Source organism: Podarcis bocagei, assembly GCF_964188305.1.
Source record: "Podarcis bocagei genome assembly, chromosome: 1".
NCBI classification, from domain to species: Eukaryota; Metazoa; Chordata; class Lepidosauria; order Squamata; family Lacertidae; genus Podarcis; species Podarcis bocagei.
In genome coordinates this window covers 118,420,471-118,445,014 of record NC_138125.1, presented here as the reverse complement: position 1 = coordinate 118,445,014, position 24,544 = coordinate 118,420,471, and the positions used below count along the sequence as shown (strand labels likewise).

General features: G+C 40.9%; 1 protein-coding gene across 2 annotated transcripts in view; it reads left to right on the top strand.

Annotated features, from left to right (window-relative positions):
• The window catches only part of AGPS (alkylglycerone phosphate synthase), an 80,434-nt gene extending 56,150 nt beyond the window's left edge, over positions 1–24,284 (top strand). For both annotated transcript variants that reach the window (XM_081171690.1, XM_081171689.1), the window contains exons 11-20: positions 1,520–1,647; positions 4,088–4,139; positions 6,034–6,110; positions 7,380–7,492; positions 10,979–11,048; positions 12,028–12,089; positions 13,751–13,840; positions 15,076–15,175; positions 15,806–15,863; positions 22,093–24,284. In XM_081171690.1, coding sequence (XP_081027816.1) covers positions 1,520–1,647; positions 4,088–4,139; positions 6,034–6,110; positions 7,380–7,492; positions 10,979–11,048; positions 12,028–12,089; positions 13,751–13,840; positions 15,076–15,175; positions 15,806–15,863; positions 22,093–22,214 — 872 coding nt within the window. In that variant the 3' untranslated portion in view covers positions 22,215–24,284. The remainder of the gene's footprint in view (positions 1–1,519; positions 1,648–4,087; positions 4,140–6,033; positions 6,111–7,379; positions 7,493–10,978; positions 11,049–12,027; positions 12,090–13,750; positions 13,841–15,075; positions 15,176–15,805; positions 15,864–22,092) is intronic.
• Positions 24,285–24,544: the final 260 nt, after the last annotated feature.

The following is a 24,544-nucleotide window of genomic DNA, read 5'->3' as shown; positions in this document are numbered from 1 at the left end:
AAACACCATTTACCTTCCCGCCACAGCAGTACCTATTTATCTCCTTGTGCTGGTTTGCTTTTGAACTGCTATGTTGGCAGGAGCTGGGACAGAGCAACGGGGGCTCATCCCATCGCAGGGTTTCGAACTGCCAACCTTCCGATCAGCAAACCCAAGAGGCACAGTGGCTTAGACCACAGCGCCATCACGTCCCTGTTATTCAATAGGGCATTACAGTACAGAGTACCTAGTTTCCTAGAGGTGCTTCATTTGCAGTGGACATCCAGCTAAATGTTGGATTACAAGAGTACAGAGATGAAAATTCTCTGTCGGGATTAAGTAGGGACAGTATAACTCTGGTGCGCTGTGTTTGCTGAAGTGTTAAACTAATTTATTATAACCCTTTTCAGAGTTCTCATTTGGAATAAGGGAAAAGTGATGGACACGTGACAGATAATGTGAAATTGCCCTTTTTTTAGTCTACATTGTCATTTTACAAAATCTGTGCAAGCCTATCCCGTCTGAGCAAGCGTATCAGCTTGCTGGAAAGAACAATTCCCTCTCTCCCAGCCCCTTCTCCTGACCTCCCCAGAAGCCATTGCACTGGGCTTCAATTGATGCTGATACACAATGATGCACAATACATTTCTATGAAGAAATTCTGAGGCACTCTGTGTTGTAGTGCATTGACCCATTTTATTTACTACATGCAGTAGCTCGGGCATGGTGCCAAACCATGGATTGACTTAGTTATAGATTAGAACCCAGACTATTTTGACTACCAAACATACAAGGCAGCCATAGTTATAGAGCTGCTGGTTTGCTTGCAGTTTCTTTCTGTTTCAGCACGCTTCCACTGGTTGGCTGGGCACACGCTGCTTTGTTTCCCAGTACTTTTTTCTGTTCTGTTTAAATGATTGGCAGGTGCTGTCAAAATATGAGAAAGCCTCTTTTGATGTTCTGCTTGATACTAAACAGTGCAAAAATTTCTTTCTATATTGGTCTTTTTGGAAGAAAAACACCTAGCACACTAGTTATAACTAGCCCTTGGTGCTTATTTCCAGTGCTTTTTTTTCTAAAAAAAAAGTTTAGGGGGTACTCTCATTTTCCTACTCATATTGAAATACTGCCCCTCAATGAGGCCAAATATAGATTCACAAAATGTTTAGGGGTATGCGTCCCCCCAGAAAAAAGCACTGCTTGTATCATAGTTTTAACTACACTACGTTGAAAGAGCAAAGCTTTCTTCACCTTATGATGGAACTTTGAAATTACATCAATATTTAATCTTACGAATTTTATTTCTACAATTAGAAAGCTAATCCTCACAGTTTGATGAATACTGCATTAACTGAACATTACTGCGCTAACTGAACACTGTCGTTTGGAGGTTCTGGAATAGGAAATATTTGTTAAAGAATTGGGCATGGTTTTCAAAATAAACAAAGATGGGATTCTTAATTTTGCCTATTAAATCACAAAATGATTTTTGTAAATCTTTCGACGATAGCAAAATGACCATTTCCCTCTTTTTATAAAGGAACCCTTGGAGTGGTAACAGAAGTTACAATAAAAATTCGACCAATCCCTGAATACCAAAAGTATGGGTCTATAGTATTTCCAAACTTTGAGAAAGGGGTGGCCTGTTTAAGAGAAGTAGCAAAGCAGGTAAAGTAACCTTATCTTCAAGTTGTGTTTTATTGCACTTTTTATTTATTTATATAAAAAAGAGTAGTATCAAAATGCTTTCACTAGATGGCATGCTAATGCTCTGCTCTGCTGTCTTTTTCTTGAGGCTGGGCAATATGCTTAAAGGGGAAATCTCCCACTAAGCTTCTGGGAGATTGCTAAATTGAATGTTAAGATTTTATATTTCTCTGGTTTGCTTTCCTGGATTTAGTATCCCCCCCCCCCCGCTGTAATTAGGCAGCAGCTATTGCTTCAAACTTGAAAACATTTACAAATTAGCATAAAAGGGCTTGGGAAAATGTATTGCTAGCATACTGAGTTCAGGGTGAGATCTGGGCCAGTTAAAGTATTCAGTGTCCTTATTTAACAAATGACTCATTGTAAAAATGTTGCCCTTTACATCCTTCTCCCTCTTCTTTATTATATTCCCCAGTCAGTCCAATAAATAAGTAATTCCCTTATTCTGTACCTTTTACATAGGTCAGTCTTTGTTTGTTTTCCCCCGCCCCCTTTGTTAGAATACCTAGTTTCTTGGGTATACACAAAATGTGTGTGCATCTGTCTGCACACAATTATCTTTTGCACTGCATATAAGTTCTGTTCCGTCTTTCTCAGTTAATGGTTGTATCCAGCTAAGTTCTACTCAGAGTGTAGTCGTTTCCATTAATTTCAGTGGGTATCCTCTTAGTATGACTAACATTGTCAACAACCCAACATATATATATATATATATATATATATATATATATATAACCATTTGCTTACAATTTCTTCTATTTTATTATTGACATGGGGAACACACTCTTTTAAACAATGACAGGGCATTATTAGTAGGTCCTAGAAGGTGCGCCAACTCTCCCCCCACTAAACTTGAATATTTCCCCCATTGTTCCAAGTAGTTTCTAAAACCTTACATAGCATTGATCCATAGAGAGCTGGTTCTATATCTTAAATGTATGTATTTGAGGCTGGACAGACTACAATCAGGGATATCCTATCAAAGGCCAGATGTTGACCTAATGTAATACAATGAAAATTTTGCAAACCACATTAATCTTTTTTTTTTTAAAAAAAATAATTTTTATTAACAGGCCAATCACATCACATTATCCAAATCACATTAGTTCCAAATTATACAGCCAAATTTTAAATTTTGTTGGGGGTGCCCATACATCAAGCTCCGCACGAGTCCAAACATCAGTTATATTACTGCTTTAATTAGACAGTTCTATCCAGTTCAATCCAGATAGTCCTTTATTACTTTCTTTCTCTTCTTGTTATCGTATATTCCTTTCTTTGCGATCTCTGATAATTTTCACAGGCAGATTAGCAGGCATCCTCTGTGTGGGTTTTGTACTCTTCAAAGATCATATCGCCCAGGGACAGCCTCTGTTCAACGCTTCCATAAAAAGAATTAATCTTCGGTCTGTCCTTTACTTTTCTCAGGCTTGCCAAATAAATCAAATGAGTCAGGAGGCTCTGTCAGGTCAAACTTGCGTTCCAACATTCCTTCTCTTTCGAACGATCCTGATTCTCCTCCCCCTGTCCTTCTTTCTCCGGCAAGCCTGTCTTGGCGAGACGCCATTTTTTAACTGCGTCATAAAAATTTTCCTCGTTCTCACCGTTCACCAATCCTCTCTCCTGTTGTAATCCATCCCACACAGTTCTTAAATTTCTGCTTGTGATTAATAAAAACGCAACAATCTTATTTCTATCTGGGGTGAAGGGTTATTAATCTCACATCGTGCAAAGAGGGGGGAAAAAGTTTTTTCCTCCACCACCCCTTTATTCCAAACATACAGTCTCCTAGTGGTGATTCATCAGAAGATTTACTTATCCATCCATCACTCCCGATCACAGAGATCCATTACTCAGCAGTCTTATCTCTCGAACATTACTTGATATATGTGCTTCAGCTTCGTTCCAATTGTATGTTTCCAATTATAATTCCGAGCTGAAGCTAACCAGCACGCGCTAATTGGAATTGGCGTCAGGAAGATCTGACTTCACCGAGGGCTCGTGCTAAGTGTTCGGCACCCCCATCTCTCGGATCAGGGGGTGCATTGTGAACACCGCTGGCAAGGCAGCGCCCCCCCACCTCCTGGGGGGGGGTAGGAAGACTGCATACTTCCCATAGCAGCCCCTTAATTACCTCGTGTGGGTCAGAGAGATGTTATTGTCAGCCATCTTCCAACGCGCCACCTGGTGGCCCCACGCAAACCACATTAATCTTAATCAGTCTGGGCCTCTGTGTTAAGATTACCGAATGTGTTTTTTTACAGCATGATGTAACTCCTTTATAGAGGTTCAGTATTTGAATGTATTTCATCCCATGCCAGATTTTTCTTTAAAAAAAATTACACAATTGCTTTACTTTCTATCGGTGTTCTTTATTCACATGCAACTTGTCTCTTTATAGCGATGTGCTCCTGCATCCATTCGCCTTATGGACAATAATCAATTTCAATTTGGTAAGTTTTTACTAATTTTGCTCATGATTTGCTTTTGTAAACTTGCGCCGAACCTTGTGGTCTGATAGCGGGTATTCTGTGACCTTGGTGACAGGGGATTGAAAATTAAAAATGTGCCCCCTCTTTCCCATACTCCCTTGTCATTCTCCAATTTTTGCCTCTCCCAGCTTTGGTGCCAGTAACCATGGTTCATTGTAGTGACCAATATCTAGAGAACTGCTCAGCTAGTTCTGCATGGCTAAGGCAGTTTTGGACTTGTGGTTCTTGAGGATCCCCTGCTGCCTAGCAAACAACTTTTGCAAATAAGTTGGCTTGTCAGCTGTCAAAGAAAAATGTCAAAGAGCTTGACCTCTTTGAATCTAGACTTGGTTAATTCTAACCCAACATTTGAAATCAGAATTTAAAGGGACGAGGGCACGATCTGCAGTTGGTTACCAATCCCAATGTTTTCAGTTCATTCCTTTGTGCCATTCATCACTGACGTCAGATGGAGTTGATTATGCAGTATGGATACTTTGATTATTTTCTATCTTTCTGCTGACTGCACTGGGCTCTCAGTGACTCACATAAAATCCAAATGCAGTCAAACCATTCTTCAAAATTAAGGTTGTAGTGTCTTAATTTATTGATTCCTCCCCCCTTTAATTAAAAACCTCTTGATCAACTGATCAGGGGCACCTTAATTAGACAACACATTTTTAAGTGATTTAAAACATACATAGTCTCATTTATCTTAGAGGCATTCCTACCTTCTCTCGCACAAGAAGAAAGGTTTCTCCACACATGCATCATCTGAAAACAGAGCATACTTAGTTTTTCAATTCTGTTTATTAGTATGCATACTTTCGTAGGTTTAATCAATTAAAACTCACATTATTTTTCAGCTTCTTGATTGGATGGTGTCCCTAAAGAGAGAAAGCTTAAAAGCAAGACAAAAAATAGACCCCCATAAAGTGCAGCAGCAGTCATTGTACTAGCAGTCTCCCCCAAAAGCTTGTTGAAATAATAAAAAGAACCGTCTTGTGATTCTTCCATTTCTTTCCTTCTACCACTACTTTGTTAGTTCATTCTCTTTAAGAAAATTAGAACATTTTGGGGCAGACAGAGCTTGGCTGAGGAAGTTGACTTGGGGCTGCAGTTAATGAAGAACATTGAATTGTTCTAGAGTTGTGGGAGCAGCCTTAGTGAACAAGGGTTCTTTGTTGCATTGGGGGCGTGAAATAGCATCTCCCACCCCATTCTGACTTGTCAGCAAAAGCTAGATAATGTAGGCGAAAATAATCTGAGACTAGGTAAACATCTCCTAGCACTTCTACTATAGATAGCATTGAGAAAGTGTAAGATTGTTACAGAAGTAGTTGTGAAAAATCTCTTACGTGAATGTCTCCACTAGATGAAAAGCTGATCCACAAACAGAACTTCAGAGCTAGGTTTCTCCCATCGGTGTGTGTGTTTGTAATCTGTAAAATAAACAGCCAAATTAACTTTTGAATGCATGAATATACAAGTGGCTTCTAAACAAACAAAATTAGGGAATCTACCTGACTTTATGGACAGGGGCCTGGGGAGTAGCAAATACGTCTGTTCTCTGTGGTGCAGAGGTAGTCATTCTGTAGGAAAGAGAATCACAGACTCCTATTTTGATGCACTTCTGTAAGCAGGCAAAGAATTAGACTTGACAGATTGCACTGAGTTTTCAGATTTCAAGGCATTTATGCCTAAATATGCAGGGTTCCCATAAATCCCTTGCAACAGTGTTAGTGGTAAGAAATGGAGCACTTACTAATAAAAAACTTTAAGCTCCAGCTTTTCAGTCGCATTTCCAAATAAAATTCTGAACTCCATTAATATAGTTGTCTTACATTTTTTTTCCTTTTTCCTAACTCTTGCCAAGGACATGCTCTTAAACCACAGGTTTCTTCAATTTTTACATCGCTTCTGGACGGGTTGAAAAAATTCTACATCACAAAGGTATTTGATTTTTATCCTCGGCCTCTAATTAATTCAGATTCTAAAAGCTTTGGACACACGTGCTTGCAAAAGCACACTGTATAAAATTGCATGTTAGGTCTTCTCTTCTTCCCCCACACCAAATCTTAACCTGGATTTAAAAAAAAAAAAATTTTGCTGAATGTCTACACTAGTGCAGAGTCTAAGGGTGCAAATGGCAGAACAGTATCTGCCGGCTGTTTTAGTTGAGAGTAGTAGCACAACGGGACACGGGTGGCGCTGTGGGTTAAACCACAGAGCCTAGGACTTGCCGATCAGAAGGTCGGCAGTTCAAATCCCCGTGACGGGGTGAGCTCCCGTTGCTTGGTCCCTGCTCCTGCCAACCTAGCAGTTCGAGAGCACATCAAAGTGCAAGTAGATAAATAGGTACTGCTCCGGCGGGAAGGTAAACGGCGTTTCCGTGCACTGCTCTGGTTCGCCAGAAGCGGCTTAGTCATGCTGGCCACATGACCCGGAAGCTGTACGCCGGCTCCCTCAGCCAATAAAGCCAGATGAGCGCCGCAACCCCAGAGTTGGTCACGACTGGACCTAATGGTCAGGGGTCGCTTTACCTTTACCTAGTAGCACAACACAGGTGGGGAAGAGAGGTGGGAACTTCTGGTGTCAGAGTTCCTGCATTTATCTGAATGAGAAATATTTTTGCGCGTGCAAGACATCTCTTCATTGACTTGTTGGCCTCTACCATTAGGGTTGGGGGAGGAAAATAGCGAAACCATACACGCCAATAGGCTGTTCCTGCTAATCTTGATGCCAACATATTAATTCTGTATCCTCCATTATTTTAGCAGCAGAAGTTTGTTGAACTTGGAAAGTTTCAAAATGACATTTCATGTTCAGAGAATAAAGATTCACTTATTATCAGAAACATCCACATGGCAGTAGTTGTAATTGGTTACAGAATAGAAAATAATGGATGCTTTACAACACTTTGGTTGCTCTTTTCCCCCCTGCTTGCATTTGTAAAAGTAATTTTCAGATTGGTTCTCTTGACGGCCTCCTCTTAAGCGTTTCTCTTAAGTATCGCACTTTCAAATATGTGCCATGTTACCTTGAAATATGCCTCTTGTTTATGCTAAAATGCTTGTGAATCAGCTTTAGAAGAGTTGTATTGTGTTCAAAATAAGTTAGGAACATGAATATATTGTAAATGACTTAAAATGGTGGATCAACATGAATAATGGTATCTTGCTGTACTACCTTCATGTAATGGAGATGCCTGTCTTTCCACAGTTCAAAGGATTTGATCCCAATGTGCTATGTGTCACCACCTTGCTTTTTGAGGGAGACAGAGAGAAGGTTCTTCAGCATGAAAAGCAAGTTTACGATATTGCTGCAAAATTTGGGTATGAAACCTTCATATCTTAACAGTTAAGCAATGTTTTGAAAAGTCCAAAATCTTTGTAGAGCTGAAAACCAGAGGCCTTTTATGAAAATTTATGGAAATCATGAGGTATCATGCATTTTTCTATAATACAAAACCATTTTGGAAAGTGAGAATGAAATTGTAGACATTAACTAAGAGGTTAGTGCATAAAAATGTACCTGAAAACACAAGAGAGTCATTTGAATTTGCTTGAGCACAAATGTTTGTTGGGACTTAACTGTGATACGAAATTGAATACATTTTGCCATAGTCCAGTTGAGGTCAGGGCTATTTCCTTTTCTTTGTAGCACACGAAAGGGACTTTTGTGACACTAAACAAACAAATCTTAACGCACTGAAGGAGAGCATTGTTTTGAGCATTATACTTTAATACTGTGCATTATTGACTAAAGCTGTGACTCAGGCCAGCCTGTTTTAAAAAGGAAATTGTATTTAATCAACAGAACTTGATTAATTATATGTATTCCACCTCCTGTCACTGATTGCTCTGTGCTGTTACAAAGGAACAGAAAACATTTCACTTTAATAACAAGCTGAGTAATGATAGGGTGGTTTGTGTCCATCTGGTTTGATTGATTACAGGACTAATCAATGAAACCACGGTGAAGATATTTGTCTGGGCCACAACTTTATTTCCCATTTAAGCAAATTATTACTCAGATCACTGTGTTTAATGGGGAAAAACAGACACTTTGCAAATGTTCTGCGTTACAGGTTCACTAACCTAATATCTGAATGACAGGTTACAACGCTCAACCTCCCAGTCTCACCAAAATGTCCTTTCAAGAAGCAGTGAATTGAGATTTAAGGGGCAGGCTGATAGGGGACAGAAGTAAAACACCTTCTGAAATACAGTGGTACCTCGCAAGACGAAAAACGTGCAAGACGAAAGAGTTTTCCGTTTTTTGAGTCATTCCGCAAGACGAATTTCCCTATGCGAGTTCTTGCGAGTTTGTTTCCTTTTTCTTAAAGCCGCTAATAGCCGCTAAGCCGTTAATAGGCGCTAAGCCGCTAATAGCCGTGCTTCGCAAGACGAAAAAGCCGCAAGACGAAGAGACTCGCGGAACGGATTAATTTCGTCTTGCGAGGCACCACTGTATAGATACTTTGTGAACATTAAGCAATTACAGGATAGCCTGGCAGCTTAAAAAGTAGGAGCTGTCCTGCATTCTTGGTCAAACATCTCTGCCCTATCATTCTTTTCTTCTGTTTGCTAGCCTTGAAGCTAGAAGATGAGAACTGGAACAGACAGCCACTGTTAGCTGTTTTGGCTACTAACCCCAAAACTCAGCTTGTTCCACCTAGAGGGTGTTTTCCTTGTACTTGCTGCCCCTTTGCTCTTCTGCCAGAAGAACAAGGGGATAAAGTGTTGTCAGCTTATCCAAGAATACCCCACCATGTTGCCCCAGCTGTCAGCTGTTGCCCATGGCTAGCTAGAACACTGCCGGGCTGCACATGCCTGGTTGGGTTTCAGAGTTTTCTCTGCCTCAAATGTGCCAGTGAAACTGAAAACGCAAAAGTCAGCTTACAGGTGAAGTGCCTATATAGCCAGCAGCACAGCCAGGCTAAGTTGCCATTTCGGTTTTCACTGGGGGGGGGGGGCTCACTTGAGGGAAACAGGCATGTAACAAAGACCATGCTTACATGCTGTTTGCATAGAAGTGTTCTCCTTGGCCCCTGAGGTCTCTGAGTTGAAGCTGCATGCCGTTTTTCATTCATTACCATTTGGTATTTGAGAAAAGCTCTTAAATAAAAGAAAATGCTGCTGAAAATAGCAGACATTTCTCTCACAATTTCTATCACACGCTGCTATATCTGAGCAGGCTGAAAGCAAAAGAGTAAGGTTACCGTAACATCCGTCATAGAGCTTCAGTATGCTGTTGACAACATGGTGTTCACACGCTCAGAGGATGACCTCCAAACCATCCTAAATATTTTTGCAGAAGCTTACGAAAATCTTGGCCTATCACTCAGGATCCAAAAAAACCAATGTGCTGCACCAACAAGTACAAAATAACCCCTCTGCAGCACCACAAATCCAACTCAGTGATGTAATGTTGGAAAATGTCGATCACTTCTCCTACCTGGGCAGTTATCTTTCCACAAGGGCCAACATTGATGCTGAAATCCAGCATCGCCTGAGCTCTGTGAGTGCGGCTTTCTCCCGACTGAAGTGCAGAGTGTTTGAGGACCGGGACATTTGCAGGGTAACCAAAATGTTTGTTTACAAAGCTATTGTACTACCAACCTTACTGTATGCTTGTGAAACATGGACCACTTATAACCTCCATCTCCAACACCTCAAAAGATTCCATCAACGGGAAGACAGGCGAACTAATACCAGTGTACTGGAAGAAGCAAAGATCACCAGTGTTGAAGCAATGATTCTTCAACATCAACTTCATTGGACTGGTCATGTTGTGCAGATACCTGATAATCATCTTCCAAAGCAACTACTCTATTCCGAACTTAAAAATGGAAAGCGTAATGCTGGTGGTCAACAAAAGAGGTTTAAACCACTGTCTCAAGGCAAATCTAAAAAAATGTAGTATAAACACCAATAATTGGGAAATACTTGCCTGCAAGCGCTCCAATTGGAGAACAGCCTTTACCAAAGGTGTCTTGGGCTTTGAAGACACTCAAACTCAGGACGCAAGGGAGAAAAGTGCTAAAAGGAAGGCATGCTTGGCAAATCCACACCGCAATCAACTTCCGCCTGGAAACCAATGTCCCCACTGTGGAAGGACATGTGGATCCAGAATTGGTCTCCACAGTCACTTACGGACTCATTGTTAAAACCGTGTGTATGGAAAGACAATCTTACTTGGCTATGAGTGATTGCTAAAGAAAGAAAGAAAGAAAGAAAGAGGTAGTCTTATTTCATACTGCCAGGTAGCAAAAATCTCTCCCTCTTGTCTCTTTGGGATCTCCAGGAGGCCTGAGGTCTATTTTTAAAACTAAATGAGGATTATGAAGGGAAGCTGGACAAAATCTAAATTAGATGTGCCTGTTCTTTTCAACCTACCAAACTAGCAAGAATCAGAAGGGTAGAGGTGACTGTTGCTACTTGAATTTTAAAATAGTAAAAGTAAATGAGATATGATTGCCTGTCACTTTGATATTTTGTTCCTACATGCCTTGTATTTTATTTTTTCTTCAGAGAAAATGAGTTTAGGCTGTCCTGCCACTCTGTTATTTTTTTGGGTCAGCTTCTCAAATACACACACATTTAAACTTAATAGTATTTATTTAGAGCATTTGTACCCCAATCTTCAGCCAAAATGGCTCCCAGAGCAGCTTCCATAAAAATCAATTAAAACGGGGCATTTTAAACGAACTTAATTTACCTGCCTAAATTCTTGATTGGAAACAACCTTGCTGTAAACCATTTCATGCCATAGGATTAACTGATGTAATTTGATATTTTACTGTCCTTAAATTATAGTGGTCTGGCGGCTGGAGAAGACAATGGACAGAGAGGATACATGCTAACATTTGTCATTGCTTACCTTCGGGTAGGTCTCTTACTTTATTTTTTAAAAAACTCAGTTTCCCATTATGTACTGTGCTGTTGTGTATATGAAACAAGGTGGGGGGAGGTGTTGCATATTTTAATGGTTCAGTGTTTTTTCACATACAAAACAACAACATGCATATTGGGCTACTCTGCTTTCTGGTTACACTTCCTAAAAATTTGTGCAGTTAGAGTTTTGCCTATAGGATGCACACCGACCCCATGACAAATGAATCGGTCAGCTTTAGTTGTTTGGGAAGGATTAGATGGGGAGGAAGTTTGAATCCAGGTCTATCCACATTCTCTCCCCCCCACCCCACCCCAAAGCAGCTTGGACAAAGATCTCTCAGCTACCTGGCCCTGATCATCTCATTAGGTAGATATATGAAGGTCAATAGCCACTGTTTAGGAACAGGCCAGCAATGAGGTGAGGTGAGGTGAGGCCATTTGCTTCCGGCAGCAGATCTGACCCCACCATTGTGCTGTTATCGAGGAGAGGTGAGGGGAAGACAGGGTCCTAGAGTCGTCCCTCCTGCTTCCCAAAGCCCAATTAGTGCTTTTCCAGTTTGGGGAAGGAGATGGGGGGGGGGGGCTCTAGGATCCTGGCAGAGCCTTACGCCTCTTTCTCAAAGCCCAGTGCATCACTTAGTCTGCTTTGGGGACTGTGGTACTGCCTACTAAATACTCAGTGGCAAATCTCTTCCTGATTAAAAAAACACACGACTTGACCTGATAACATGTCAGCTGTGTTCCTGATGTCTAAAGGCTGAAAAGACTATAGCAATTTGAAGTAGTTGGTAGAATAAACAGATTTATGCAGTAGGTCCTGGGAGTATGCTAGGTCTCTTTGACAAATTAATATTCTCAGAATATTAATACACTTGAATGTTTTGGGTTCTGTAATTATACAAAATAGCAGGTTCGAGGCCTATAGATACATAACTTTAGGAGTTCTAATCTGCAAATGATCTCCTCTATAGGACCTGGGCATGGATCATTATATAATAGGAGAATCGTTTGAAACGTCTGTTCCCTGGGACAGGTAAAATCTCTGCATTTTCTGTTTTTGCATTGTCTGAAGTTGTAAAAGCTGTGCACCATATGAAAAGGGTCACTAAGGTTTTCCAAAATTAGTAAGGTGAGATTATACATTTTTCAGGCCATGTGTGACCAACTTTAGCAGTAGAATTTCTAATGAGGGTTCTTGTTGAATTAAACAAGCCACTGATTTTTATCCAAGAATATATTGAGAAAACAGCTGATTTCTCTCAGCTGATAAGCAAGTGAATGGCTTCCTGTATACATAACTGTTTTCCGTAGACTATCCAAATCTAGTCCTATTGTTCTACAATTCTAGGAGGCCGTTGGGCTCAGATAGTATTTAGAGCTTCATCATGTTCCACATGCATAATTGTTCTTAACTGTTATCATTTTCCAAATACAATTTTCATGTCCTACAACATGCATAAACACAATTTTCTGGATTAGGCCATCCATTTCTGAGAAGCTTCTCTATATCTATACTGTACATTACATAACTTTGACTTCCTTCAGGATCATGGCAGTTTTGAAACAACAAATGTAGATTTAGTCCACGTGAAATACTTTCATCCCATGCAAACAGTTTGCAAGCCATGCCCATCGACATCTTAAAGGTAAAGGGACCCCTGACCATTAGGTCCAGTCGTGACCGACTCTGGGGTTGCAGCGCTCATCTCGCTTTATTGGCCGAGGGAGCCGGTGTACAGCTTCCGGGTCATGTGGCCAGCATGTCTTAACCGCTTCTGGCGAACCAGAGCAGCACATGGAAACGCCGTTTACCTTCCCGCCGGAGCAGTACCTATTTATCTACTTGCACTTTGACGTGCTTTTGAACTGCTAGGTTGGCAGGAGCAGGGACCGAGCAACGGGAGCTCACCCGTCACGGGGATTTGAACCACTGACCTTCTGATCAGCAAGTCCTAGGCTCTGTGGTTTAACCCACAGCGCCACCCGTGTCCCTATATCAACATCTTATATAGGAGCATTTACAAAGTAAGTGTGGGCCATGTTATCTGTTGCAGGATTAACGTTAGGAGGAGCTTGGCAGAAATATACAGTATCTGCTTTGTCAGATTATGCAGTAGATACACCTAACTAGAAGAGGATTCCTAAGTGGTGAGCTGTTGGGCAAAATATTGCAATAGATGCCACAGCTGTAACAAAGAAGGACATGTTTTCGAGAAACAAGGAAATACAGCACGTGCGTGTACACACACACACACACACACACACCAGCGCTGTATTTAAAACTCTTCCTCCACCAGGAGCAGCCCATTAGTCCTGGAGAGCTATGTGACTTTTTACATTTCTTTTCCTCTGTAAACTCAGCCATTTTCGTTTTGCATTGCAAACGTTAGTATGTCTAAACATTGCATTTGGAATCCTATTAAACTTTATTCTTTTCTGGCAACCTGTGTTTTAAAGCAAACAAGCTGAATTTAACCTTGGCTCCCTAACACTTATAAACTTACAAATAAAATTGCACAACAGACTTAAACTTAGAATCATTTCTTTTAACGAAACAAAATGTGCTTCAATTTAACATAAATTGTTAAAAAAAACCCCTACTGAAATGCAATATAAATCTCACACAAATCTCTAATAAATATGTGCACAAAATAAGTGGACATTTCTTTCAACTTCTGTGATATTTTGTTTCAGGGTTCTAGACCTTTGCCGAAATGTGAAGGAAAGAATAGTAAGAGAATGTAAAGAAAGAGGCGTTCAGTTCCCACCTTTCGTTTCCTGTCGGTAAGACACATTAAATTTCAGCTGCCTGTGAAATTGAATGAAATCAGTCTAAATTTAGGGCAGTAGCAGTCTTGATATTCTTTTGATTTGAGGTGGTTGGGGGGAAAGGGCCAGATCTTGGTTTTGGTGCACCACGACCATACTGTCTGGTAGATCCACCCTCTCCCACTACCCAATGCCAGGATTGGTGGCTTATCATTTTTTTTCTGTACATATGCAAATACCAAAGTGTAACAGTGTGTACATTATGGCATTGGTGAAGCAGAAGTGTACCTAGGTCAAAAAAATCAGAATTGTACTTCTCATTGCGTTGCTACTTTCCCCCTTTTGGCCCTATTAGTGAGTACTGATAGCCATTTTTACATAGCAAAGCTATCTTGTATTTATTTCCCATTGTCCATAGCATAGCTGTCAGCGTTTCCCTTTTTTAAAGGGAAATTCCCTTATTCTGAATAGGATTCCTCGCAAGAAAAGGGAAAAGTTGACAGCTGTGGTCCATAGTGGTCTTCAGGAGTGTACAGTTAAACTTCAAGTATAGTCCTTCCTCCTCCTCCTCTTCTTCACCTTCTTCTTCTTGTGGTATACCCCCCCACCCCCCTGTAATTGCACCTCAAGTATTTTAATGAGTTAAAATGAAATTGTGGGTTCCGTTTTTTAAGAGGCAGCTTTTGTGCCTTTCTGGTCATTGCACCTCAAAAAGTATATTGTAGAGTTGGAAAAGGTTCAGCAAGGGCAAAACGGTCCTGGGGATTGGAGTTCATAACATGATACGTGGCACGGAGAAAGCAGATCTAGAAAGGTTTTTCTCCCTCATTACACTAGAACTCTTGGGCATGTTGTGAAGCTGAATGTTGGAAGATAAAAGCAAGTGCATAGTTAAATCATGGAGCTTGCGCCTACAGGTGATGGGCACCCAATCAGATATCTTGGAAAGAGCATTCAGCAAAGGTTATCAGCAGCTGCTAGCCCCAATGGCTATGCTGTGCCTCCATAGTAGGAGGCGATGGGCCACTGAATACCACTTGCCGGGAATTGCAGATGGACGGGTGGCCTTGTGCTGATGTCCACCTTGCTGACTGCCCCCCCCCCCCCGCATCTTGTCAACCACAGTGAGAACAGGATGCTGAACTCAATGGGCCCAATCCAGCAGGGTCGGCTTACGTTATTATGTATAGAACAGTGTGGTACTTGATCTAACAAATACCATTTTTATATATTAAAAAAACAACTCACAGGGTGACGCAGACCTACGATGCTGGCGCCTGTGTCTATTTCTATTTGGGCTTTAACTACAGAGGATTAAGCGACCCTGTTCACGTTTATGAAGAAATAGAGGTAATTGTAACTCTTTGTCGCTTTCATGTTATGTAATACTTGGCTGTAGTAACTCATTCACTATAACAAGTAAAACTGCAAGTTAGAGGCAGACGCCTTGTGGTCAGAGGTTCCGCTCATGAGATCCTCCCACCAGGAAAAAGTGGGGAACAATTTCTGCCAATTGCTCCCCCCACCCCCGAGAAGCTGCTCCAGAGGGCTGGCGAAACCTACAGAACAAGGTCGGCAAGGATAAGTGTGGAATTGTTATCCCCCACCCCACCCCCTTCCTCAATTCCACGGACAGAAGGAGCCCTTTTTGTAGATGGCTCCAACCCTGTATATCTCAATATTCCAAGCTGAGATGCTTCCTTATCTTTGCCAGCCTTTGAAAGGAGTTGCACCTCCTTCATTTATGTGGACTTCCAGTAACGTGTGGTGGAAACCTATCCCCCAATAGGAGGGTGGGATACACCCTCCTATTTTGCAATATGCAAGCCGATTCTAAACTTGGCAGAATGTGTAAATAATCTCGATTGCATTGTGTTTGTTTGTTTGCCAGTATTTAAAACGAATGAAAGGTGTGTAATTGTCCAGATTGCTACATCAACTTTGAGCTTAGTGACTAATTAAGTTATTTGCATTCTTTAGATGTCAGCTAGAGATGAAATCCTTGCTAACGGAGGAAGCCTGTCACATCATCATGGAGGTAATGTTTCCAGTTGCTTACATAAGCAGTGTTTGATACCTGTTTTTGTTAAACCTAGCATTGTGGTTAACCTAGCATTGTGCGGTTAAACCTAGCATTGTGGTGCTACTCGTGTTATGCAGGAGAGCTTTGGGAGACCTATTATGAACACGACTTTCAAGGATTTGACGTGGTTATCTTCTGCGATGATGCTGAGCTTGGTTCAGTCCATGTTTTAAAGCGAACTGATCTGATTTTCATTTCATGTGCTAATACCCAGATCCATAACACATAGCTATTCTTCAGATTGCACACTTCTCCAAATGTTGCGACGCAGTTAAGTAGTAGAAAACGGGATGGAGCAGATATATGACTGAACACACGTGTGAAACTAAGTGATTAGAAATAGACCGATACTTCCAACCCTAGATAACGCCTATTTTAAGTGGTTGTCAGAAGAAATATTCTCCTGCGCCCCAGCCAAGGGGCTGCCGATGAAAACCTTTCTGCGTCAGGAAGGTGGCTCACGAGCACATTAAGCCAGTGCTTCTGGATCTGCACGGACTCCCTAATGGTTTCTGAGCACAAGTTGATATGGTAGCATCTGTAGCTAGTTGGCACTAGTCTCCCTCCTTTCCTATATGCCATCATTATAACTGCAGTATGCTAAAACCAGTGGCCTGACAGTTCTCTATCAACCCTGTGCTATCCGTATGGTAGTGGGAAGGAAGATAGTAGTATACCCGGAGCTGCCTAAGCTGTCACTGACTGTTCCAAGGCTGCAGTATTCAGTTTGGGGTTAGGCCACGTGGGTGTCTTGCCCCTGCTGTCTTATTGGGTCCTCTGGCCCTTCAAGGGTACAGCCTGACCACTACAGCAGAGAGCACCACACACCAGAAACATGATGAGACCCAACAGGCTGAGCCTAGAGAATTTCTGTACACATGTTGGAGAACAGTATAGCTCAGCTGGTAGAGCGTGAGACTTTTAATCTCAGGGTCATGGGTCCAAGCCCCATGTTGGGTGAAAGATTCCTGCATTGGGGGGGTTGGACTAGATGATCCATGTGGTCCCTTCCAACTCTACAATCCTATGATTCTATGAATCAGGATAAATATATAAGTATATGCAAAATATTACGTCAAAGTGCAAGTAGATAAATAGGTAAACGGCGTTTCCGTGCGCTGGTCTGGTTTCGCCAGAAGCGGCTTAGTCATGCTGGCCACATGACCCGGAAGCTGCACGCCGGCTCCCTCGGCCAATAAAGCGAGATGAGCGCCGTAACCCCAGAGTCGGTCACGACTGGACCTAATGGTCAGGGGTCCCTTTACCTTTTTATATGCAACATGTCTTACGGTTGCCTGTCCTGGTCCTAGAGATAGAAATATGGCATGCAATACCGTTGCAAAAACTGAACGTGGGAGAATTTACTAGAATGGTGTACAGTGGTACCTCGATTTTCGGATATCTCTGTTGCCGAACGTGGCGCCGAAAACCTGGAAGTAAATGCTTCTGCTGCGTATCTGTTGTTTTTCACACTTTTCTCTGTTGACTTGGCAGACTGCCCTTTGCGCCTCGGTTTTCAAATGTTTCAGAAGTCGAATGGTCTTCCAGGAGGGATTACATTCGAAAACCGAGATACCACTGTACAAGGAATTATGAAGTCAATGGCTACAATCCCGGCACATTGGGTGCTTTCCCCCTCCATCTTGTAAATTGCCTTGAGATGGTTGTTTAGAAGGCAATTAATAAATCAATGGTGGCAATTGTCTTCTATGGCGTAGAGCACATGACGAAACAAGCTTGAAACTCCCATTTCCCCGCTTTGCCAATGGCGTTTCTGTGGTGATCTGGTCTAATATTGTGTGTTGAATTCCTCCTGTGTATCTTAATGTTCCTGGAGTTTACTGTTCAGGATTAAACTGGTTGTATCCTTTTTAAAAAATTATTATTATTTACTGACCTTCAGGCCTTCCCATGACATTCCCAGCATTGCTTTTTAGTTCCTCTGTGAGGAAGAATATTGATGCAATTCCTCTTCAGTGTTTGCCCTATAATTGTGATTAATAACAGTTGCTTTCACTATCTGGAAACAGACAGCCTGGTTAGTCTGCCTACAATCATGTTGTGATAAATGGAGCTATTTTAACTCCGGTTTTGTGTATCAAACAAAACAGATGTAGTCTGAGACTTGGGGCTATAAGGAATATAAAGCCTGTTTAATTCAATCTTCATGGTGTTTGTTGTTTTAAGGAAGGGACTGAATAGTTTATACAGCAGAGTTTATTCTAGAAACTTAAATAGTTACCATTTCCGCATGCAGCAACTGTTCACCCTAAGGGACACGTTCCTGAGGAGCAGCCACCTGCTGTGGAAACAAAACATGAGACACTTAAGAGAAGTTGCTTAAAAAAAAACTTCACAAATAAACCAATGAAGAGCAATAAAAAGGTTAAGTATATAGGTAGCTCATTTAATCTAAAACTCATTGAATGCCAGCCTTCAACAAGAGCTAATAATAGAGAGAACATGGCATAATGAATATGCAGTGTCAACTAAGGGCTTGAAGCAAAATGTTCAGCGAAATTCTCCTTACCTTTTTCCATCCAATGGTCCAGGCGCTGATATGTTCTCCTCTCCATCCAGTGGGAGAATATTTTCATTGATTGGGGCAACTAGGGTGTACTTTCCACCCTCCCATGTAGAGCCAGTCTGGACTTTTTCTTCGGATTGCGGACCTTTCCATGTCTGAGACTTGCATTAGCAAGTCTTATTTCTAGCCACAAGCTGCTCAGTGTTGCCAGTCTACAGATATGTCCTGGGGATTCACCTAAGCATCCCATCAGTGGAAGCCAGGAGCAAGGACTTCTACTTCTGCAATAGTCCTCTCCTCCCTGCCCCTTCCCAAAATTGGCTTGGGGAAGGGATTGGGACAATGCCTAGAACAGTGTGTGTGTGTTGTAACATCTGTCAAGCTGCAGTGCTTGCACAGACTGGAAGAGTTTGATGTTGAATTGCACCCCTCAGATTATGCTAAGCATAGCAGAATGTTATAACACATTTTCATTGATGATCCTGGAGTATTACGAGTATAAGTGCCCAGAAGGAAAACACCATGTGTGGTGAAGAGGCTCTCAAAAATCTACCAAAAGTTCTAGGTTCTTAAATACTGTTAGTGATTAACAATGGTGTCCAAACTTTTTTCGAAAGAGGGCCAGATTTGATAAAGTGATGGGCCATGAGGGCTGGCCAACATGGGCCATGTTGATCTTTTTTAAGAATTGAAGTTGTTTTGGTTTTTTTAGGATTTTACCCCAGGAAATAAACTGCCACAGGGGCTGGATTAAACAGACTGGCAGGCCGACTTAGGCCCCCAAAGAGGACTTTGGACATGCCTGGATTAAAATGTCTTAGGCTTCATCATTTTGTACCTGTTTCCACTGAACAGATTGCTCAGCTGATTTGTGCACACAAGGTTGTGGTTAAAAGCCATTGCCCCCCATTTAGGTGATATTTATGGGTTAATTGAACAAATGGTGGTTGTGCATTTTCAAACCAACAATTGCAGTTTAGAGTCTCAAGTCACCTAACTATGACATCAGAGCAGACCAGCTAATGATATTAAGAGGCAGGTGAAAGCAAGTATTGCAATGGATAACTGGTCAGGACTGCAAATAAGCCTAAATGCAGCCTGTCAGTCACGATAGGCTCTACACTAATTATTGCAAAAAATACTCAATTACTATGCTACAGGTTGACTTGCAGGCAAAAAGCCTACAAGACAGAAGCACATCTAGATTAAAGGCACACAGCATGAATCCTTCATGCTGGTTGACACTTGCGTATGTCAACCACCCAGTGACTGCTGCATGAACAGATACTTTGGATCTGTGAAATAGCCATCACATATCAGCTATCCCAGAATGGTCCAAGGGAGTTTGCTAGTAGAACGTATTCACTGAGAAGTCATGGATTTATGCAGCCAGGTGGACAGGAAGTTTGTATATCTCTAGCTCAGTGGTAGAGCACTTACTGTGCATGCAAGAATCTTTGGCATGTTCAGGTAGGAATGAGAAAGTCTCCCTGCAGGCCGGAAACACCGGCCAGCCGTCTGATTCAAATATTCTTTCTTTGTTCCTCAAGGAAGACAAAATGGTGTTGCTCCTTTTTTTTTTAATGAAACCTTGGTTAGCCATCGTTGCGGTAAGCACTAAGGACATGCAGCTTGTAACTTTATGGAACAAAGGGGTTAATTTTTTTATCATCAAATGCGTTCATAAAGGACCACCAGTGTCCGCTGTACGGCTTCTCTCCTCCCCCCCCCCCCGGCTTTCTGGTTCGCTAATCAAATGTATGTTAGATTTATTATTGCAAAAGTATAAAGCATAGAAAATGTGACAAGATAGATGTGTAAATTATCACTCTGACAGAACTAATGATGCACTCCGAGCACCTTCTGTTTTCAAGCACTTGGTGAGCGACTTCATTAAATATGCAATGGCTGTTTGGTGCAGCGGCTGAGAGATCAGTTCAGTCCCTCGTGGAATTGCATTATTCCTGGAGGTGGGGGAAAGACAGGCATGCTAGCTGTCGGACATCCTGCTGTGGCTTTAATGTGCTCCATCTTGTTGGACCAGTTGTTTTCGGTCTTCTTGAGACAATTACATCCATAACCACAGGATACGTTCGCCGAAACAATATTACGGATAATAGCGGATAATAGCATAGACTATTCATTGTCTCTTTAGCTGTAACTGGAATGTGGGTGGTGGGACATGAGAGATCTCTGCCGTCCTTGGAATGTCAGCCTTGCCAAATCGAGAATAGGAATACGGTCACAGGAAAAGGCCCATCTTTTTCTCACGAAACATGCATTTTCCATACTCTCTCCAAACCACGCTGCTTATACGTTTGAGGTTGCCATATCAATTTGATGCCAATAATTGGCTTGTGCTTTTGCCAAATACTTAGAAAACAGATCAGGCTTTTTTTTTCTCCTAGCCTACGCTGTTCAGTCAGCTCTGCAACACGGTTTGTATTCCTCAGAGAGAAGAAACAAAAATGCTCTGCTCTCCTTTGGTAATCCCCATCATTAATTATTTGAACGACACTTTAGGTAGTATGGGCCATGCAAGATGGGTTGAATTTAGTTGCAAATACGTGGAAGAGGCAGGGGCTGTGGCATATTGCCTTATACAAATGGATCATGCCCTTTGTTTGTTTGTTACATTTATATCGCAGCCTTCCTCCCAAAGGAGCCCTGGTTGAAGCTAGCAAATACAAACGGGTGTGTGCCTTGACTTATTCAGTCAATAATTAAAATACTTAAGTAATTAACAGCCATTAAAAGACACAACTGATGGTTAATAATAATAAAAATCTGTACTTTTATGTTCGAATGTTGTAGATCCACAACTGTATTTGAATTGTTTTTATTGTTCCATCACTTGCTATTGGTCGCCCTTGGGCTCTTTGGGGAGAAAGGGTGGGGTATAATTTTAATTAATAAAATAGATTATCATTGAAGTCAGAAAACTGAGTTATGATATCCTAGGCAATATGAGTACTAAGTCGCACAAAAGTCCTGGCAACTGTCATGGCGATCTTCGTTGTACACATAGTTAACAGCACAATCGTATATATGTTTACTCAGGCGTAAGTTCCATTGAGCTCAGTGGGGACATCCTTCCAGGTAAATGGCTATAGTTCAACCACCCACTTTTGTGAGAAACGTGCTTCCTGGCTTGTTAGCCATATTTTTTTGATTATTATTTTTTAGTAACTTCCTGCAGCTGCATCCACTTTGTGCATGTTTAAGTGCTCAACATTTAAAAAGCCTCTTTGTATGAAAGGCTACATATTTTTGTATACATAAAAAAGAGTAAGCCTTAGGATTGGTGTTTCCTTTGCCGTATCTCAATATATCCTGCTCACAGCGTTCAAAATATATGCAGCTTTAATTTAATTTTTAATGTGACGCACCATCTTGGCCTAAACTTTATCTAAATTTCATACTTTGTAAAGAGAGTAGGCAGTGTGGAACACAGGCTTCCTCTGGGAGTACATCGAGCTTAATGAGCTTGATAGTCTGGTGGGCTCAATAAATCAAATAAAGCAAAACATTTCTCATTTTTGAATAAAAGCATTTATCACCCAGTGTTTGTTCATTCATGGTCACAAGATTGATTGGCTCCTGCTATTATGGTGAATATTAAAGACTTTTTTTCCCCCCTTCCCTTTTTCTTTCCAGTGGGCAAGTTACGGAAGCAGTGGCTGAAAGAGAGCATCTCAGATGTTGGCTATGGGATGCTGAAATCTGTCAAACAATTTGTGGACCCCAATAACATCTTTGGAAACAGGAACCTTTTATAAGCCTGGTTACTATCCAAAGTGAAATTACAAAAAAAAGCGATCGTTTATGAGTCTCATGGCTATCCCAGTATCCAGATATAGCGTGGACCCAATTTGAAAGCTGTTTACTCCTTACATCTTTAATTTTCTTCAGTTAAATGTGATCATACAATTTACTCATAGCACACTTCCCACAGAGTACTCCAAAACGTTTCTCACACACAACCAGCCCAAAGTATACTAATGTCAATCTAACTGATAACCTGTTTGGATGGCTTCCCCTGCTATAGTGCAAGAATAGCCAAGGCGGATACTAAATGTTTCTGTCATAGGAGACGTTCTTGACAAAGCAGCACTCCAGAGAAGCAGATGAAAAATGGGTTTATATTTCTATAAAACAGCTTTTCTATTGAAATTTTAAACAAACAGGCAATGAAATTTATACCATGCTGCAATTTTTTTAAAAAAACAAAACCCGAAAATAATTTTGGATTCCTAGTTCCCCCTATCTGGTATTACTTGAAAGCATTAGTTCACAAAGTGTAGTCTCAATAGCATTTGTAACTTAATGTTCTGAACAATACTTACTGACTCCAAAAAGCAAACATTTATTTTTAAATACAGAAAAACACACTTTATCTTTGTTAAACAAAGTGTAGTGCTTTCATAATTTTGCCCTGCTGATTCTTTTACAGGGCAAAATTTCCCAAGTAGACAAATGGTCCTGTTAATTCTGTTTCTCCAGAAGTGTAATTTGGCATTTTGGCCATTTCAATTCTGAAACAGTCTGTTTTAAATTTTGACTGCTAGCTATGAGTGTAATCATTTAGTCCACAAAAATAAAATGTCATGCTTTTCTAAACAGTATCAGAAAGCATTAGAATGAAACCTACCTTAGAATTGTTAAAATTAATTCTGTCTATAAATACCTACATTTTTAGGCACCAGTTCTTATTCTATATATACATCTGAAAAAACTTTAAACAAAAATATCTGAAATTGTGACACCCCCCCCCAAAATAACGTTTATGTTAATGTCTGCTAGCAATTGGTAACAAATGTGAAGTCTGAATACATCTGTTAAACATCCTGTTCTAATCTGACCACTAAATTTTTGCTATTTAATCTTAACCCAGCATGTCAACTCAAAGCAGTGTATGGTCAAATCATAGCTACTGCATTCATGCCCTAAAGCACCTTCAAAACAGACCCAATGCATAATATCTCATCATGACGATTGTCAGTTTGATATTTGTCTTACCAGAACTCATGAATGCAATTCAGATAGTCCTTTTAAAAAATTAATCCACAAGAGGTTTTTTAAAAAAAAAATTGCAGCGTGATAGGCCTGAACAATTACTCTCTACTAAAGTCTGTACCTATAGTAAACATTAAGACTGAGCACAACATTAAGATTTTTGTTTCTTAACCATGTACAAGGTATCCTAATTGGCATCAATCTGGTTACGCCAGGGTACTCAGTTTTGTTTTTGATAGGAAAAAAAAGAGTGCTTTCATGTGCCTAATGAGCACCATATCTAGGATCAGATGTTTGTTTCAGGGAATAAAATTGCCTTTTTGATAGCAAAAGTTTAATTTCCTGATTATTTTTGCTTGCTCTGACCAAGTTTATTCAATTTCCAAATGTGTAGTTTCACTTATGGTGCTTAATCGATTTACTTAATTATTATAGGTTTCCTAACCCTTTGTTACTGAAAATTGCACAGGGAAATGCCCTATGGGGATATTTTTCATAGGTTTATAGATAAATAGATGACAAGGAGTGTTCAAATCATGAAGTATAAACTTGTGTCTTGTTCACACTGTCCTATCTAATGAAGTAACTGGGGGGAGCTGCAAGAAGTGGATAGGTTTCGGGGGGGGGGAGATACAATGCAGATTACTGTGAACATATTGTAAATTGCTTTACTTACGTCTATTTTGCTAGACCTTATTTCGTTTTCTTCCTTGTTGAAATGGTTAAATTGTTTGGAGCGTTAGCAAGAGCACCTGTAAAACATATGCAAGTGTGTGAGTGCTAATTCAGAAGACTGAGATGCTCATTAAAAAGTGAAAATTTTCAAATGGAAAGCTATTTACAGTGTATTCATGACGCACCAGCAGGGCCAAAAGTATTGGTGACGGATGCGCAAGAACATCCATTTAGCTTTCTCTAATGGTGAGTTGCAACATCCTAGCATCTTTTGACTGACGTTGTAAGACTTGAACCACTCACTCTTGGCTAGGCTTCCAAAGGACCATATATGTGCAACCATACACAACGCCAGCATTCTTCTGGCCTTCAGGAGTGGCATCTGGGAAGAGATGGCAGAGAACCCTCCAGATCAGTA